This window comes from Penaeus vannamei, chromosome 9, assembly GCF_042767895.1.
Source record: "Penaeus vannamei isolate JL-2024 chromosome 9, ASM4276789v1, whole genome shotgun sequence".
NCBI classification, from domain to species: domain Eukaryota; kingdom Metazoa; phylum Arthropoda; class Malacostraca; order Decapoda; family Penaeidae; genus Penaeus; species Penaeus vannamei.
The window spans coordinates 41,338,867-41,359,251 of record NC_091557.1 but is presented as its reverse complement, the minus strand read 5'-3'; the positions used below and the strand labels follow the sequence as shown (position 1 = coordinate 41,359,251).

Here is a 20,385-nt window from a genome sequence, read left to right as displayed (position 1 = left end):
AAAAGGAAGAGGAAGGTGAGGAAGAAGAAGAAGAAGAAGAAAAAGAAGACGAAGGAGGATAAGGATAAGGAAAAGGAGAAGAAGGAGGAGGAGGTGGAGAAATGATAATAATAATAAGAGGAGGAGGAGGAGGAAGAAGAAGGGGAGGAGGAAGAAAAAGAGGAGGAAGAGTATCAGGAAGGGAAGCAGAAAGACGGCGGAGAAAGAGAACGCAGAGAAAGGATGAAGTGGTTAAAGCCGGGAGAGAAAGAATTAAGGATGAAGAGAGAAAAGAAGATAGTAAAAACGGAAAGGAAGAGGAAGAAGGAGGAGGAGGAGGAAGAAGAAGGAGGAGGAGGAGGAAGAGGTGGAGAAGATAGGAGATGGAGGAGGAGGAGGAGGAAGAGGAAGAGGAAGAGGAAGAGAAAGAGGAGTGGGAGGAAGGAAGACCAAGGAAGATGAATAGGAGGAAGACTAAAAGGAGGAGGAAAAGGAGGGAGGAGGAGGAGGAGAGAGAGAGAGAGAAGAGGGATGAAAGTGGAGAAAGAGAAGGAAAAGAGAGGAGGAGGGAGGAAAAAGGAAGAGATAGTGAGGAAGAAGAAGAGAAGGAGGAGGAGACAATGAGAATGAGAATGAGAAAGGGGGGAAAGGAAGGAGGTAGGAAAAAGAGGAAAAAAGGAAGAGAGAGGAAGAAGGGAGTGAGAAGGAGGGAGGGAGTGAGGAAGAGGGAGGAGAAGGAAGTGAGGAATGGAGTGAGTGAGGAGAGAGAAGGAGGTAGGAGGAGAGAGTAGGGAGGGAGGAGTAGAGAGGAAGGAGGAGGAAGAGGAGGGAGGAGGAAGAGGAGGAGGGAGGGGGATAGAGAGGAGAAGGGAGAAAGGAGGGAGGAAGAGGGTGGAAGGAGGGAGGAGGAGTGAGTGAGAAAGAGAAAGGAAAGAAGGAATGAGAAAAAGAGAGGAAGGAAGGAGAGACGAAGAAGTGAGAAAGAGAGAGAGGAAGGAAGAAGTGAGAAAGAGAGAGGAAAGAGTGAGGGAGAGTGAGGAAGAAAGAAGAGACGAAGAAAGGAGTGAGAAAGAAAGACGAAAAAGTGAGTGAAAAGTGAGAGACGAGAGGAAGAACTGAGAAAGAGAGAGGAGAGGAAAGAGCGAGGAAGAGAGAGAGAGGAGGAAGGAGGGGAGGAGGGAGGGAGGGAGGGAGGGAGGGAGGAGGGCGTGGCCGGAATTAAAATCCCTCCCTCATTTCTTTTGAATAATTGGCACGCGGTGGACAGACAGTCATTTGTTTGATGAAAGTTGTTCGACGTGCGCGGGGTGAGGGAGGGGAGGGAGGGAGTGATGGGGGAGATGGGGGGATGGGGGGATGAGAGGAGGAGGGTGGGGGGAGAGGGAAGGAAGGAGGGAGTAAAGGGGGGATGGGGGGATGAGAGGGGAAGGGAAGGAAGGAGGGAGGGAGTGGGGGAAGGAAGGAGGGAGGGAGTGGAGAAGGGAGAGAGGAAGGGAGGGAGGGAGTGGGGGAGGGAGTGATAGGGGGGATGAGAGGGGGAGGGAAGGAAGGAGGGAGGGAGGGAAAGAGGGTAGGGAATGGGGAGGGAGGGAGGGAGTGGGGGAGGGAGAGAGGGAGGGAAGGGAGAGAGGGAGTGGGGGAGGGAAGGAGAGAAGGAGGGAGTGGGGGGGAGAAAGAGAAGGAAGGAGGGAGGGAGGGAGTGGGGCAGGGAGTGATGGGGGTATGGGGGGTATGAGGGAGAGGGGAGTGGGAGTGAATGATTGAGTGAGAAAGAGAAAGAAAGAGAGAGGAAGGGAGGGAGGAACGGAGGGAGAGAGAGAGAGAGGGAGAGGCATGGAGGGAGGTATTTAGAGGAGGGAAGAGTGAGGAAAGAGAGAGGGAGGGAAAGGTGAAGGAAGTGAGGCAGAGAGAGAGAGGGAGGTAGGGAGGGACGGAAAGAGGGAATAAGGAGGGAGAGAGAGAGGGATGATTGGAGGTATAGAAAAGAGATATATAAAATGAGTGAGAGAGTGAATGAAGAAGTGAGTGAGAGACGGAGGGAGGGAGGAAGGGAGACATGGAAGGAAAGGAAGGATGGAGTGAGAAAGTGAGAAGTGCCATTGAGTAAATGTAGCAAAAAAATTGAATGAGTGAGTGAGTGCACGCGTGAGTAAATATGTGTATGAATGAGTAAGTGAATGAGTGAAATATTGATTGAATAAATTAATAAATGAGTGAAGATGTGAATGAGTGACAGAATGAGTGAATGAATGAGTGCATGAATGAATGAGTGAGTGAATGAGTGACTTAATGAATGAAAGACTGATTGAATGAATGGATGAGTGAAGAAGTGAATGAGTGACTGAATGAGTGACTGAATGAGTGAAAGAGTGATTGAATGAATGAATGAATGAGGGAATAAGTGAATGAGGGAATGAATGAGTGCGTGAGTGAATGACTGAATGACTGAGTGAGTGAATGAGTGACTGCATGAGTAAAATATTGATTGATTGAATGAATGAATGAGTGAAGAAAGGAATGAATGATTAAATGAATGCATGAATGAATAAATGAGTGAATGAGTGAAGAAGTGAATGAGTGACTGAATAAGTGAATGAATGAATGAGTGAGTGAATGAGTGAGTGACTGGATGAGTAACTGAATGGACGTCATCCAAATGCAAGCACCAGTGAATAAATATGTGACAATGAAGGAACATCACATAAATTATTAATCAAATTATTAATCAAAGTAAGTAAATATGAGAGAGTAAGAGTCTACAAAACACACATGAGTAAAGAATCGGACAAAAGAATGAATAAAAAGTTGATAACGGCGATAACGAAAAGAAGGAGGATGAGGAATCTGAACAATAGAGTGAGTGAGTCAGTTAATGATAAAAAATAAGTAAGAAAAGTGTTTGTTAATGATAAAAATAAGTAAGATAAGTGTGTCAGTTAATGATAAAAATAAGTAAGATAAGTGTGTCAGTTAATGATAAAAATAAGTAAGATAAGTGTGTCACTTAATGATAAAAATAAGTAAGATAAGTGTGTCACTTAATGATAAAAATAAGTAAGACAAGGGTGTCAGTTAATGATAAAAGTAAGTAAGAAAAGTGTTTGTTAATGATAAAAATAAGTAAGATAAGTGTGTCAGTTAATGATAAAAGTAAGTAAGATAAGTGTGTCAGTTAATGATAAAGATAAGTAAGATAAGGGTGTCAGTTAATGATAAAAATAAGTAAGATAAGTGTGTCAGTTAATGATAAAAATAAGTAAGATAAGTGTGTCAGTTAATGATAAGAATAAGTAAGATAAGTGTGTCTCTCAATTAATGATAAAAATAAGTAAGATAAGTGTGTCAGTTAATGATAAAAATAAGTAAGATAAGTGTGTCAGTTAATGATAAAAATAAGTAAGATAAGTGTGTCAGTTAATGATAAAAATAAGTAAGATAAGTGTGTCAGTTAATGATAAAGATAAGTAAGATAAGTGAGTCAGTTAATGATAAAGATAAGTAAGATAAGTGTGTCTGTCAGTTAATGATAAAGATAAGTAAGGTAAGTGTGTCAGTTAATGATGAAAATAAGTAAGATAAGTGTGTCACTTAATGATAAAAAATAAGTAAGATAAGTGTGTCAGTTAATGATAAAAATAAGTAAGATAAGTGAGTCAGTTAATGATAAAAATAAGTAAGATAAGCGTGTCAGTTAATGATACAAATAAGTAAGATAAGTGTGTCAGTTAATGATAAAGATAAGTAAGATAAGTGTGTCAGTTAATGATACAAATAAGTAAGATAAGTGTGTCAGTTAATGATGAAAATAAGTAAGATAAGTGTGTCAGTTAATGATGAAAATAAGTAAGATAAGTGTGTCAGTTAATGATGAAAATAAGTAAGATAAGTGTGTCAGTTAATGATGAAAATAAGTAAGATAAGTGTGTCAGTTAATGATGAAAATAAGTAAGATAAGTGTGTCAGTTAATGATGAAAATAAGTAAGATAAGTGTGTCAGTTAATGATGAAAATAAGTAAGATAAGTGTGTCAGTTAATGATGAAAATAAGTAAGATAAGTGTGTCAGTTAATGATGAAAATAAGTAAGATAAGTGTGTCAGTTAATGATGAAAATAAGTAAGATAAGTGTGTCAGTTAATGATGAAAATAAGTAAGATAAGTGTGTCAGTTAATGATGAAAATAAGTAAGATAAGTGTGTCAGTTAATGATGAAAATAAGTAAGATAAGTGTGTCAGTTAATGATAAAAATAAGTAAGATAAGTGTGTCAGTTAATGATAAAGATAAGTAAGATAAGTGTGTCAGTTAATGATAAAAATAAGTAAGATAAATGTGTCAGTTAATGATAAAATAAGTAAGATAAGTGTGTCAGTTAATGATAAAGATAAGTAAGATCAGTGAGTCAGTTAATGATAAAAATAAGTAAGATAAGTGTGTCAGTTAATGATAAAAATAAGTAAGATAAGTGTGTCAGTTAATGATAAAAATAAGTAAGATAACTGTTTGTTAATGATAAAAATAAGTAAGATAAGTGTGTCAGTTAATGATAAAAATAAGTAAGATAAGTGTGTCAGTTAATGATAAAAATAAGTAAGATAAGTGTGTCAGTTAATGATAAAAATAAGTAAGATAACTGTTTGTTAATGATAAAAATAAGTAAGATAAGTGTGTCAGTTAATGATAAAAATAAGTAAGATAAGTGTGTCAGTTAATGATAAAAATAAGTAAGATAAGTGTGTCAGTTAATGATAAAGATAAGTAAGATAAGTGTGTCAGTTAATGATAAAAATAAGTAAGATAAGTGTGTCAGTTAATGATGAAAATAAGTAAGATAAGTGTGTCAGTTAATGATAAAAATAAGTAAGATAAGTGTGTCAGTTAATGATGAAAATAAGTAAGATAAGTGTGTCTGTCAGTTAATGATAAAAATAAGTAAGATAAGTGTGTCAGTTAATGATGAAAATAAGTAAGATAAGTGTGTCAGTTAATGATAAAAATAAGTAAGATAAGTGTGTCCGTCAGTTAATGATAAAAATAAGTAAGATAAGTGTGTCAGTTAATGATGAAAATAAGTAAGATAAGTGTGTCACTTAATGATAAAAAATAAGTAAGATAAGTGTGTCAGTTAATGATAAAAATAAGTAAGATAAGTGAGTCAGTTAATGATAAAAATAAGTAAGATAAGCGTGTCAGTTAATGATACAAATAAGTAAGATAAGTGTGTCAGTTAATGATAAAGATAAGTAAGATAAGTGTGTCAGTTAATGATACAAATAAGTAAGATAAGTGTGTCAGTTAATGATGAAAATAAGTAAGATAAGTGTGTCAGTTAATGATAAAAATAAGTAAGATAAGTGTGTCAGTTAATTATAAAAATAAGTAAGATAAGTGTGTCAGTTAATGATAAAAATAAGTAAGATAAGTGAGTCAGTTAATGATAAAGATAAGTAAGATCAGTGTGTCAGTTAATGATAAAAATAAGTAAGATAAGTGAGTCAGTTAATGATAAAAATAAGTAAGATAAGTGTGTCAGTTAATGATAAAGATAAGTAAGATCAGTGTGTCAGTTAATGATAAAAATAAGTAAGATAAGTGTGTCAGTTAATGATAAAAATAAGTAAGATAAGTGTGTCACTTAATGATAAAAATAAGTAAGATAAGTGTGTCACTTAATGATAAAAATAAGTAAGATAAGTGTGTCAGTTAATGATAAAGATAAGTAAGATAAGTGTGTCAGTTAATGATAAAAATAAGTAAGATAAGTGTGTCACTTAATGATAAAAATAAGTAAGATAAGTGTGTCAGTTAATGATAAAGATAAGTAAGATAAGTGTGTCAGTTAATGATAAAGATAAGTAAGATAAGTGTGTCAGTTAATGATACAAATAAGTAAGATAAGTGTGTCAGTTAATGATAAAGATAAGTAAGATAAGGGTGTCAGTTAATGATAAAAATAAGTAAGATAAGTGTGTCAGTTAATGATAAAAATAAGTAAGATAAGTGTGTCTGTCAGTTAATGATAAAAATAAGTAAGATAAGTGTGTCAGTTAATGATAAAAATAAGTAAGATAAGGGTGTCAGTTAATGATAAAAATAAGTAAGATAAGTGTGTCAGTTAATGATAAAAATAAGTAAGATAAGTGTGTCAGTTAATGATAACTAAAAGATCCAAGATAATTGAGTCAGTTAATGATAACTAAAAGGCGAGTAAAATAATTGTCACTTAATGATATTTAAAAGATAAGATAATCGAGTCAGTTAGTGATAACTAAAAGATGAGTAAAATAACTGAGTCAGTTAATGAAAACAAAAAATGAGTAAGATAATCGAGTCAGTAAATGATAACTGAAAGATGAGTAAGATAACTGAGTTAATAATAACAAATAAATGAGTAAAGTAATTGAGTCAGTTAATGATGACAAAAAAATGAGTAATTTAACTGAATCAGTTTATAATAATGAAAAGATGAATAAGGTAACTGAGACAGTGAGTAAACAATAACGAAAAAATGAGTAAGATAAGTGAGCCAGTTAATGATAACTAAAAAATAGTAAACTAACGGAGTCAGCTAATAATAATGAAGAGATGAGTAAGATAACTGAGTCAGTGAGTAAACAATGATCCATCACGAGATCGAAGCACATAAATGAGGTAATGAGTATCCGAATGAATGAGTAAGAACGAGTAAAAAAATCGGTGATATAATAAGAACAAGAATTAAGGAATACAAAAATGATGAGTAAAGATGAAATAAAGAATTTGATAATCGAATGAATAAGGCCATTTTGGTAATTTGTTACTCATGAGAACGAGTGAATGAGCGAAATGTTAATTATACAGAGGAGGAGGAGGAGAAGGAAGAAGAGGAGGAGGAGGAGGAGAAGCAGGAGGAGCAGGAGGAGGAGGAGGAGGAGAAGGAGGAGGAGAAGGAGGGGGAGGTGGTGGAAGAAGGAGGAGGAGAAGAAGATGAAGAAAAGGAGGAGGAGAAGGAGGAAGAAGAGGAGGAGAAGAAAAAGAATAGGAAGAAAAAGAAGAAGGAGGAGGAGGAGGAGGAGTAGGAGGAGTCAGAAGAAAAAGAAAAAGAAGAAGAAAAAGAAAAAGAAGATGAAGGAGGAGGTGGAGGAAGAGGAGGAGGAGGAAAAGGAGGAGTAGGAAGAGGAGAATAAGAAGAAGAAGAAGAAAAAAAAGAAGATGAAGAAGAAGAAGAAGAAGAAAAAGAAGGAGAAGAAGAAGAAGAAGAAGAAGAAGAAGAAGAAGAAGAAGAAGAAGAAGAAGAAGAAGAAGAAGAAAAAGAAGAAGAAGAAGGAGAAGAAGAAGAAGAAGAATAAAAGAAAATAAAAGAAAAGAAGAAGAAAGAATGAAAGAAGAAAAAGAAAAAAAGAAGAAAAAAGAAAGAAAGAAAGAAAAAGAAAAAGAAGAGGAAGGAGGAGGAAGAAAATGAGTAATTGATTGAAAATTAAAATGAAATAATGAGTAAAATTATGAGGTCGTACATGTATAAAAGATAACATGCAAAATATCCCATGAATAACACCATTTATGAAGGAAATTAACAACACGAATGAGAGAGTAATGAGTAACTGAGTCAGTGAGTGACCATAACTCATGAATGACCGAATGAGTAAAAAGAGAGAGCAGAAAATCAAGAAAAGATAAATAGAGAGAGAAAACAATGTGAATAAATCAATGGTAAAAAAGAAGAAGAAGAAAAAAACATGTGAGTAATAATAATAATAATAATAATAATAATGATAATAATAATGATAATAGTAATAATAATAATAATAATAATAATAGTAATAATAATAGTAATAATAATAATAATAATAATAATAATAATAATAATAATAATAATAATAACAATAATAATAATAGAAGAAGAAGAAGAAGAAGAAAGAAAGAAGAAGGAGAAGAAGAAGAAAGAAAGAAAGAAGAAAGAAAAGACGAAGCGAAACGAAAATAAACCAGAAAAAAAATCAAATACACCAATTATTATCACACGTTAATATCAACATTCCATTTTACGTTCCTTATGAACTGTCTCTCTTAATGATATAAAAATATTACGAAAGATATTAAAAAATGATTAAAATAAAAGGATCTTAAGACGTAGCGAAATCTATCGAATATTGTAGATGTATTTTGTATTGTTTTATAAGGTAATGTATTTTCTCGTACTGAAGATCGTACTGTATTCAATTGAGTGTTGTATTTCACTCTGTTGTTGTTGTTGTTTTTTTGCATTGCTGAATTTTGTATTTATTTCTCTTCTTGGAGAATACACTTTATCCTATTGATTATTGTATTGTATTCGTGTTGTATTCTGTTTCACCAACTACTGTATTCTCTCGTCTAGCAGATTTTTCTGTATTCTTTTGAGTACTGTAATGTATTTCGTTCTATTTGGTTTCACTGAGTATTGTATTTTCTCCTATGACACTGTATTCCGTTGAGTATCGTAATGTATTGTTTCACTGAGTTTTGTAGGAAGAGAAGGAAAAGTAGGAGGAGGAGGAGGAGGAGAAGAAGAAAAAAGAAGATGAAGAAAGAAGAAACAGAAGAAGAATAGGAAAAAAAGGAAGAAGAAAAGGAAGAAAAGGAAGAAGAAGAAGATGAAGAACAAAGAAAGAAAGAAAGAAAGAAAAAGATGAAGAAGAAGAAAGAAAAAAGAAAGAAAGAAGAAGATGAAGAAGAAGAAAGAAAAAAGAAAGAAAGGAAGAAAAAGAAGAAGAAGAAGAAATAAAGAAGAAAGAAAGAAAGAAAGAAAGAAAAAGAAGAAGACGAAGAAAGAAAGAAAGAAGAAGAAAAAAGAAAGAAAGAAAGAAAGAAAGAAGAAGAAAAAAGAAAGAAAGAAAGAAAGAAAGAAAGAAAAAGAGAGAGAATAAGAAGGAATTGAGTATCGTATCCCGTTGAGAATCCTAATGTATTCTGATGTATTTTAATTCACTGAGTATTGAATTCTCTCGTCTTGAAGATTGCACTACACCATGTTGACTATTGTAGTACACTAAGTATTGTAATACACTCTATTGTATTCTCGTTCCTCTGAGTATTGTAGTGTATCGTCTTGGGTATTGTAGTGTATTCTAGATTGTATTCGACTTTCTTTATCTTTATAGTGTCCCGTATAACACTCTATTCGTCTGTGTATTGTAGTGTATTCCTATCGAAGATTGTAGTTTAGTTGCAATGATTACTGAATTCTATTGTATTCCGCTCCATCGAGTCTATTCTATCGAGTAATGTGATGTATTCAACTGTATTTCATTTTGTCGTATTTATAGTGTATTTGTAGCGCATACTACGTACTCTATGATAATGCATTCATATATATTACTTCCGGGTGTTTGCAGATGTATTTCCTCAATAATTTTAGTTCCCGAATGATTGTATCCTGTATTATCCTGGCCTTGTTGTACACATGGGCAATAATGCACATGTGTACGCAGGACATGTACACATTGACGGCGTACACGAAGTAGAAAAGCGGTGGTTCTGGGCCTAAAAAGGATCCAGGATTGAAAAGGTTTGTGGTTCTGGGCCTAAAATGGATCCAGGATTTAAAGGTTTGTGGTTCTGGGCCTAAAATGGATCCAGTATTGAAAAGGTTTGTAGTTCTGGGCCTAAAATGGATCCAGAATTAAAACATTTGTGGTTCTGAGCCTAAAATGGATCCAGGATTGAAAAGCTTTGTGGTCCTGGGCCTAAAATGGATCCAGAATTAAAAAGGTTTGTAGTTCTGGGACTAAAATGGATCCAGAATTAAAACATTTGTGGTTCTGGGCCTAAAATGGATCCAGGATTGAAAAGCTTTGTGGTCCTGGGCCTAAAATGGATCCAGAATTAGAGGAATAAGGAGAAAGAAGGGAAAGAACAGAGAGATAAAGCGAAAGGGGGGAGTAGGGGAAGCGGCGGGAAGAGAGGGGAGATTTGGGGAGAAAGAGGGGAGGAGGATAGGAGGGTCGAGTGAAGGACAGGAAGAGGAGGAGGAGGAGGAGGAGAGGAGGGAGAGGGAACAAGGGGAGAGGAAGAGTAGGGGAAGAAAGGAAGGGGAGGAAGAAGAGAGGGAAGGGGGAGGGATGGAAGGGAGGGGAGGGGGAAGGGAAGGAGTGGAAAGGAAGAGAGGGGGAAGGAGAGGGAGGGGAGGGGGAGGGGAGACCATGCACGTGGTGATGAAAATAGGATGTTAGGGTCGTCCTCATCCTCCCCGCCCCCTCCCCCCCCCGCGCGGAGGGGCCGCCGCCCCCTCCCGCCCCCCCTGGAAATCATCGCAGTGTCGGCGTGTGACGAGAGCGGAGAGGCGGCGGCGGCTCCTTCAGGTGGCGGAGGACGACGGCTTCCCGCCTGCGCCTCGCTGCCGGTGCCGCCGCCGCGCCGCCATTGGCCGCGCGCTCGCCGCCCGCGCGCGCGATTGGCTCCCCGCGGCGCTGGGCGGGGCCTGGCACCGGTGGCACTTCCTCCCCGACTCCGCCCACTCACATAATTGAGACTGATGGCGAGAGCGCCCGCACTGTGACACGGGACTTTTTATCCGCACGACGGAGCGCTGAGGCCCAGCCTAGGCCTACCTCAGACAGGTGCTCAGTGACTCACCTGGCCCAGCGGCGGCACCAGTGACGTCCGCCCCCGCCCCCCCGCCCGCCCGCCCGAGCCCGACGGCAGTGCGATCCCGGCGAGGCACTGTTGCGCTCCTGGTCGCGTCGCCCGGACAGGTGTGCACGTGGTGATAAGCCGCACGTGGTGACAGGTGTGAGAAACTGCTGGGACACAGGTGGTGCCGCTGCGGTGCCGGGGACAGGTGGCACAGGTGTGGTGACGGCCGGGACAGGACGCCGCGTTGTGCCGCCACCACGGCGCCCTCACCCCCGCCGCAGCTCCCCTCTGACGTGAAGGTCTCTGCCCCGCGGCCCATCTGGCCGCACCGGGCCGCCATGAGCGCCGTGGTGACCCAGGGCGGGCCGCACCTGGGTCCTGTGGCACCCGCCGTGGCACCCGACCCTCCCCCCGATGTCCTGCTGGCACTCCTGTCGCGGAACAAGGCCCTAGAAGGTACGTAAATCGCTCTCCGAGTGGCACGCCGCCCGCCTCGGCCGCCCCCGTGGCGGTCGCGGGCGGCGGCTCGAGGAGGACAGCCGCCCCTCGAGGCCTGACGGGCGTCGCTCGGCCGCCTCCGCCTCCGAGCGCCCTTCGCGGCAGCGCCAATTCCCAATGCACAGGCGGGGCGAACGACGTGAATATTAAGACGCCAATAACCGACAGCGGCAAAGCAATGGGGGATTTGGGGCTGACGGCTCATTGGTATGCGGGAAGGAACTCTGACGACGAATTCACTTCCTAACCCGGAGGCGACGGGGAATGAATGCCGTGCCATGTCATTCATGTCAGTCAGCAATAAGCTAAGGACAATGTATTCCACATCAATAATTCCCAAGGACACTAAAACTACAACCTTTCTTGTGTTCTCTACGATAGTTTAATAGATAAGTTTATGCGTCGACTTATGACTGCAGTTGCAACATTTGTTTAGAAGGTTTTTAAAGTTTCCTTGACAACTTTTATAATAATAATAATAATAATGATAATAATAATAATAATAATAATAATAATAATAATAATAATAATAATGATAATGATAATACAAATAACAACAGGGATGATAAAGATAAAGCCAGATAATAACCATATATATAAAAAATATTACACAACCAAGAGGCAATAATAATGACAGTAATTTTAATGGTAATACTTCTGATAGTTATTAACGCATTGGTGATTATAATAATGAGAAAATATCACTAATGAGAGTAATAAGGATAATGATAGTAATTACAATGATGATAATAATGATAATGATAATGTAAGAACAAAACTTAATAATGACAACAATAATAACAACAATATCAATAAGGATGATGATAATATTTATGATAAGGATAATGATGTTATTGATAATAATGACAATTATAGTAACAACAACAATAATGATGATGATAATAATGATAATAATAATAACTACAATAATGATAACAATGTTAATGATATCAATAAAATAATGATAGTAATGATGATAATCGTCAATATGATTAGCATTATTGTTCTCAATGTTATTATCAATTTTAGCTTTGTGATAATAATGATAATAATTTCTATCATTATTATCATTATCATTAATGTCATAATTATTGTTATCAATATTATTAGTATGATGATAAGAATAAGAAAGATAATATGAATAATAATGATGATAATGATAAAGAGTATAATAATGATAGTAATAATAGTAATGACAATATTAATAATGAAGTAATGATTATGATAACAATAATAATGATAGTATTGATAGTAATGATAACAATGGCAGTAACAACAATAATAATATTTTCAATAACTATAAGGATAATAATGATAGTAATACTATTGCTGTTATCATTAATTATAGTAGTAATATTAAAAACAATATTAATAATGATAATGATTATAACGATAGTAATAATGATACTAATGATAATGATAATAATAATGATAACAATAATAATGACAATGATAATGATAATGATAGTAATAATGATGCTAATGATAATGATAATAATAATGATAACAATAATAATGATAATGATAATAATAATGATAATAATAATAATAATAATAATAATAATAATAATAATAATAATAATGATAATAATAATAATAATAATAATAATGATAATAATAATGATAATAATCATACAAATCATAATAGCAATAATAATAATAATATTAATAATGAGGATAATAATAATAATAATAATAATAATAATGATAACAATAACAATAACAATAATGATAGTTTCGCTAATTTTGAATAGTCTTCTCCATTCCTGCCTATCAAAATACATCAGTTTTTCCCTTCTCTCCAAAATCTGTTTGCAGGCATTCTCTCCACCTTCCTCCTTGTGTCTCCCTATTCTTCTCCTTCTCCCTTCCATCTCTTTATTTAGCACTCGCTTTCCTGCATATTCCTCCTCTCTCCTTCTCACGTAATATTGGAACCTCTCTTGTAATTTCTTTGGTATTTCTAATACTTTAATCATTCCACGAATTTTATCTGAAGTAATCTTTAAATGTTTCGTAACTCGACACATCCACCTCAACATCCACATTTTAGCCACATCACGTCTCCTATCCTGGTTCTTTTCTTTTTCTTTTTAATCAGATAATAATGAAAAATATGCTTCGTACGTCTTGGCTTTGGTCATTATCTTCCTGTATATTTATCTTATTCTCTTCACATTCGAACACCAATTTTCCTTCTCACACAACACTCCGGACACATTCTTGCAGTTTCTCCAGCCTGGCTTGTATCCTATGGCTTATGTCTTGATCTACTGCCTATCTACTATCTACTGCTCCTTTTAATGGCATATAGGACCCTAAATATATGAAAATTGTTAGTCTTTTTTTTTGTTTCGTCCAACAGCAGGACTTCCTCACCTGCTTCTCCCGCCTGTACTCCGTTTTCTTCCGACTAATGTATATATTTTTTTAAGCACTAACTCTTCTATTTTCTCCACTCCGTCTCTCTCTAACTTCTGCTCAACTCCTTATCAGGACTATATCGTCTTATCATATCTATCTTATCTATCTATCATCTTATCTGTTATATCATCTATCTATTAACTTATCTATTTTAACACTTCCCATGGAGCTGGTTGTATTATTTCTGGTTTGAGAACTTCCATAATTAAATTAAATATTTATTGGTTCAAAGCCGGACCTTCTTTGATTTAATTACAATAGCGATAATAAGGGTAACAATAATAATGATAATGATAATAATGATGGTAATGATGATAATAGTAGTAGCTGTAATAATGATAATAATAATAATATTAATAATGATAATAATAATGATAATAATGATAACAATAATGATAATAATAATATCAATAATAACAATGATAATGCTAATAATAATGATAATGATAATGATAACAGTAATGATAATAATATCAATGATGATGTTGATAATAATGATAATAACAATAATAATAAACTCTAATGATAATCATAATCATAATCATATGTGATAATGATAATTATGATGAAGATGGCCTACATAAAAGATAATAGTGACAATAATGGTGACAATAATATGACAGTCACGATGATTATAATAATGATGTTCATGATGATGAAGATAATGTTGATAATTATAATCATAGGACTAATAATGATGGTAAAAATAATTATAACAATGACCGAAATAGGAATGATGATGATGATGATGATGATGATGATGATAATACTAAGACTAACATGATGATGATAATATTAACAATAGTATTAATAACAATGATAGTCATAACTAAAATAGTGATAATGAAATAATAAATGTAATGATAATAATAATGATCACAATGATAATGATAATTGTCAAAATAATGATGTTGATAATGGTGTTGATGATGACTATTCTTATGAGGATAATAATGATAACAAAAAAATAATTATAATGGTGCTAGATAGTATTAGTATTGATAATAATTATGATAATGATAATGGTAATGATAATAATGATAAGAAGAACAATGATGATAGTAATAATGATAATGTTAATAATGATAATGATAATAATGACAATAATAATAATAGTAGTAGTAGTAGTAGTAATGATGATAGTAGTAGTAGTAGTAGTAGTAGTAATAATAATAATTATTATGATAATAATAATAATAATAATAATAATAATAATAATAACAATAATGATAATAATAGTAATAATAGTAATGATAATAATAATAATAATAACATTGCTAATGATGATGATGATGATGACAATGATAATAATAATAATAATAATAATAATAATAATAATAATAATAATAATAATAATAATAATAATAATAATAATAATAATAATAATGATGATGATGATAATAATACTAATGTCAATAGGGATGCTAATGATTATGATGAAAATAATGATACAAATAATAATAACACTGATTATAATGATAATGATGATAATAGTAATAACAATTAAAAACAATGACGATGATAATAATAACAATAACAATAATAATAGTAATAAAATCAATAACGATAATAATAATAACAATGATAATAGTAATGATAATAATTATAATAATAAATAATAATAATGATGATGACGTTAGTAATAGTAATAATATGAATATTGATGATAATGATAATGAAAATAAAAAAGATAATGACAATAATAATAATTATTATTATTCTCATTACTGTTTTAATAGTTATAATTTCTATTACTGATATTATTATCCTCATTATTATTATTATCAATATCATAATTGTCATTTTTATCGTTATCATTATTATCATTATCGTGATTATCAATGATATAATTTTTGTTTTTGTTATCATTATCTCTTTCATCATTAACATTATTATTATCACTATTGTTATTATCAATATTGTTATCGCTATTATTATCAGCATTATTATTCCTATCATTATTGTTATCTTCATCATCATTATTGTTTTAGTTATTCTTTCTACTAGTTTTATCATTATTGATATTATTATCATTATTATTGTTATCTTATTATCATTGCTATTATTGCTGTTGCTATCATTATTGATATTATTTATATAATTGCTATTATCATTATCATCATTGTTGTTATTGTTATTATTATTAGTGGCACTGTTAATTTTATTATTAGTGTTATTACTACTATTACTATCATTATTGTTATTGTTATTATTATTATCGCTACCATTACCAATATTATTACTACTATCATTATTGTTATCATTATCATCATCATAATTATTGTCATTATCATTATTATTATCATCATAATCATTATAACTATTATTATAACTATTATTATCCTCATATGATAACTCTCATAATGGCATTATCGTTCTTAATTATTCTTGTAATAATGATGATAATAATAATTCTTATTATCATTATTATTGTTGTCATTACTTTTATTATAATTATTATTATTGTTATTATTATTATTATTTTATCATTATCATTATTATTATTATTATTATTATTATTATTATTATTATTATTATCAATATTATCATTACTATTATCATTATTACTATTATTATCTTAATCATCGTTATTATTATTATCATTATCATGATTATCATCATTGTCATTATTGATATCATTGTCATTATTATTATGATCATCATTATCATCATAGTTCTTATTCTTAATATCATTATCATAATCAGTATCAGTATTATCAATATTATCATCATATCCATTATCATGACTATTATCAGTGTTCCGATGATTATCACATCCTGTTCTTCTAATTACTACTACTATTATCATCATAATCGTTATCATCATCACTTTTCATGTTCACTCGTTTCATCAAAGTTATTTTTAGCATTTGTAAAACTGTTTCTGTTTATATCATCCTATACTGTTGTTATTTTATTCATATCAAAACACACACACATACACACACACACACACACACACACACACACACACACACACACACACACACACACACACACACACACACACACACACACACACACACACACACACACACACACACACACACACACACACACACACACACACACACACACACACACACACACACACACACACACACACACACACACACACATATCTATATCTATATATATATATATATATATATATATATATATATATATATATATATATATGTATATATATATATATATATATATATATATATATATATATATATATATATATATATATATATATATATATATATGTATATATGTGTGTGTGTGTGTGTGTGTGTGTGTGTGTGTGTGTGTGTGTGTGTGTATGTATGTATATACATACATATATATGTATATATATATATATATATATATATATATATATATATATATTACACACAAACACACACACACACACACACACACACACACACACACACACACACACACACACACACACACACACACACACGCACACACACACACACACACACAAACACACACACACACACACACACACAAACACACACACACACACATCGTTTTCATTTTAAAGTACTGTTAAAGAGAGAGAGAGAGAGAGAGAGAGAGAGAGAGAGAGAGAGAGAGAGAGAGAGAGAGAGAGAGAGAGAGAGAGAGAGAGAGAGAGAGAGAGAGAGAGAGAGAGAGTGTTATTAAGGTTATCCCGTATTCTTTATCCTAATATCAATTATCATGGTTGTTGTCCTGATAACTAAACCCAACACGGATAATGATGATAATGATGGTTATGATAATGATCATTAAAAATAACTATATCTACACTAACAAAAATAACAATGATAGTGATGATAATGATTATGAATATAATGATGATAGTGATATTAATGATAATGAGATCATAGTAATAATGATAATAATGATAACAGAAGCAATGATAATCATAATGATAAGCTTTATTATCACCATTATTAAAATATTGTCATGGCTATTGTCATCATAATCATCTTTATTATCATCAGTCTCATTATTGTTATTATCACTATTATCATTGTTGGTGTTGTTATATACATGACTGATAGTATTATTATCTTATCATTATCATTGTGATTGTCATAATTACTAACGGTATTATCATTGTTGTTATTATTATCATCATCAGAACCATTATCATTATTGTTATTATTATTTTTATTATTATTATTGATATTATCATTATCATAGTTATCTCACTTCCCCCCCCTTCTTTCTTTCGTTCTACCCTCCCCTCCTTCGCTCCCTTAGCCTCGTCCCTCTCTTTCTCCCTCTCTCTCTCTATTTCTCTCTCTCTCTCTCTCTCTCTATCTCTGTCTGTCTGTCTGTCTGTCTGTCTCTGTCTCTGTCTCTCTCTCTCTCTCTCTCTCTCTCTCTCTCTCTCTCTCTCTCTCTCTCTCTCTCTCTCCTATTCTCTCGGTTCTCTCTCCCTTTTCATCTTTGTGTCCCCTCCGTTTCCCCTTCTCCATCTCCTTTTTTTCTCTTTACCTTTTCCCCCTTTCTCCTTCCCCTCCCTTTCTCTACCCCCTTCCTTTCCTCTTCCCTTTCATATTTTCCTTCTTAATTTCCCCCTCGGGCGGGCGGTCGTGTAAATAACAAGAATTAATTATTATTATTATTGTAGTTGTCATCATTATCATTATCATTGTCATTATTATTATGATAATTATCATCATCCTATTTCTTATTCTCATTTTTAATATCATTATCATAATCAGTATCATTATTGTCAAACTTACTTTATCATTGTTGTTGCTATTATTATCGTTATTATCATCATCATATTCATTATTACTATCATAATAACAAACGGTCTAATTAATTCAGTAAATGAAAATAGCGATGATGACAACTATGATAATAATTGCAATAATTGCAATAACAATAATGGTGATGATAACGATAATAACAATGATAATAATGATATTCATAAAGATTTTCATAGAATCGCAATATGATATATGTGTGTGTGTGTTTGTGTATGTATGTTTGTGCATGTGTGTATGTGTGTGAGTGTGTCTGTGTGTGTGTATGTGTTTTGTGTGTGTGTGCGTTTGTGTGTGTGTATGTATGTTTGTGTATGTGTGTGTATGTGTGTGTATGTGTGTGTGTGTGTGTGTATGTATGTGTGTGTGTATGTGTATGTGTATGTATGTGTGTATGTATATATGTTTGTGTATTTGTGTATGTGTGTGTGTATGTGTGCGTTTGTGTGTGTATGTATATATGTATGTATGTATGTTTGTGTATGTGTATATGTGTGTGTATGTGTGTATGTATATATGTATGTTTGTGTATGTATGTTTATGTGTGTATGTGTATATGTTTGTGTATGTATGTATGTTTGTGTAAGCGTGTAAGTATATTTGTGTATGTATGTATGTGTTCATGTGTGCATGTGTGTGTGTGTGTGATCCTCTGATAGCGAAACCGTCAATCACCACCTTATTCCACACCGAAAGAAATTGAAAAAGTTCCCAAGCACTTTGAAGAACACGATTCCAGATGGACATTCCAAATTCCAGTTGAACATCTTACACCAAAATTAGGAATTCCAGTCTTATTGAACAGGATTCCAGGCGCAAAATGTTAGCGTTATGTGCAAATAATCTGAACGATGGACGAAACAAATGAACAATTATATGATAGTAATAATAATGATGAGAATGATGATGGCAATGATGATGATGATAGTAGTGATAAGGATAATAGTAATAATATTGATATTAATGATAATGGTGATAATGATGATAATAAAAATGATGATACATATAAGGATAACAATAATAATAACAATAATGTTAGCAATAATAATAGTGATGATGATAATGACAATAACAATAATGGTAATCATAATGATAATAATAATAAGTATTGATAGTAAGAACAATAATGAAACTGATAATAATAAAACTAGAAGTGATAATAATGATAATAATGACAATAATGATAATAATAATAGCGATAATAACAACTATTATTACTGCTAATTCTCCTACTCATAAAAATGATAATATCGATACTATTACTAATACCAATATTGGCGGTGATGATAATGATGACAATGATAATGAGAATTTTATTAGAAATCTGAAAAACAATTATAATCATAATGATATGGATGATAAATCCAATGCAATCATGATAATCAAAGCAGATTATAAAAAGAAAAATGATGATAATGATAACAATAATGATATTGAACACGATAAGAACAGTAAATGAAATAAAGATATTGGTAATGCTAATGATAATAACGAAAATAGTAATAGTAATAATCTAAAAAATAATGGGAATGATAGGATACCAATAATGACAATTATAATGATAATAACAATGATGAAGATAATGATAATAATGATAATGGTAATGATAGCAAGAATAATGACAATGATGATAATGACAGTGATAATGATAATAATAATAAGGATCGAAATAATAATAATAATGATCATAATAATGGTAATAATCATAATGATGATGATAATAGTAATAATCATAATGATGATGATAATAGTAATAAGCATAATGATGATGAGAATTAATAATGCTGATGATAATAATAATGATGACGATGGTATCAACAAATGATGATAATAACAATAATCACAATGATAATAATTATAATAATAATAATAATAATAATAATGATAATAATAATAATAATAATAATAATAATAATAATAATAATAATAACAATAATAAAAATAATGATAATAATAATGACAATAATAATAATGATAATAATAATAATAATAATGATAATAATAATAATACAATAATGATAATAATGACAATAATAATGATAATATTGATAATGATATATATATCTATGATAACGATAGTAATAAGGATAACAGTGATAATGATAATGATAATGATAAATATAATACAAA

The 20,385-nt window shown here is 32.7% G+C and overlaps 2 protein-coding genes across 3 annotated transcripts in view; one reads left to right on the top strand and one right to left on the bottom strand.

Moving 5' to 3' along the window:
* LOC113824751 (nuclear envelope phosphatase-regulatory subunit 1) overlaps positions 1-20,385 on the bottom strand; it is a 239,110-nt gene that overhangs the window by 144,453 nt on the left and 74,272 nt on the right. The gene's annotated exons all lie outside the window — the stretch shown is intronic.
* Positions 10,503-20,385, top strand: part of LOC113824915 (LIM/homeobox protein Lhx3-like) — a 171,822-nt gene continuing 161,939 nt past the window's right edge. Inside the window, exon 1 of the mRNA XM_070125766.1 lies at positions 10,503-11,026. Coding sequence (XP_069981867.1) covers positions 10,909-11,026 — 118 coding nt within the window. The 5' untranslated portion in view covers positions 10,503-10,908. The remainder of the gene's footprint in view (positions 11,027-20,385) is intronic.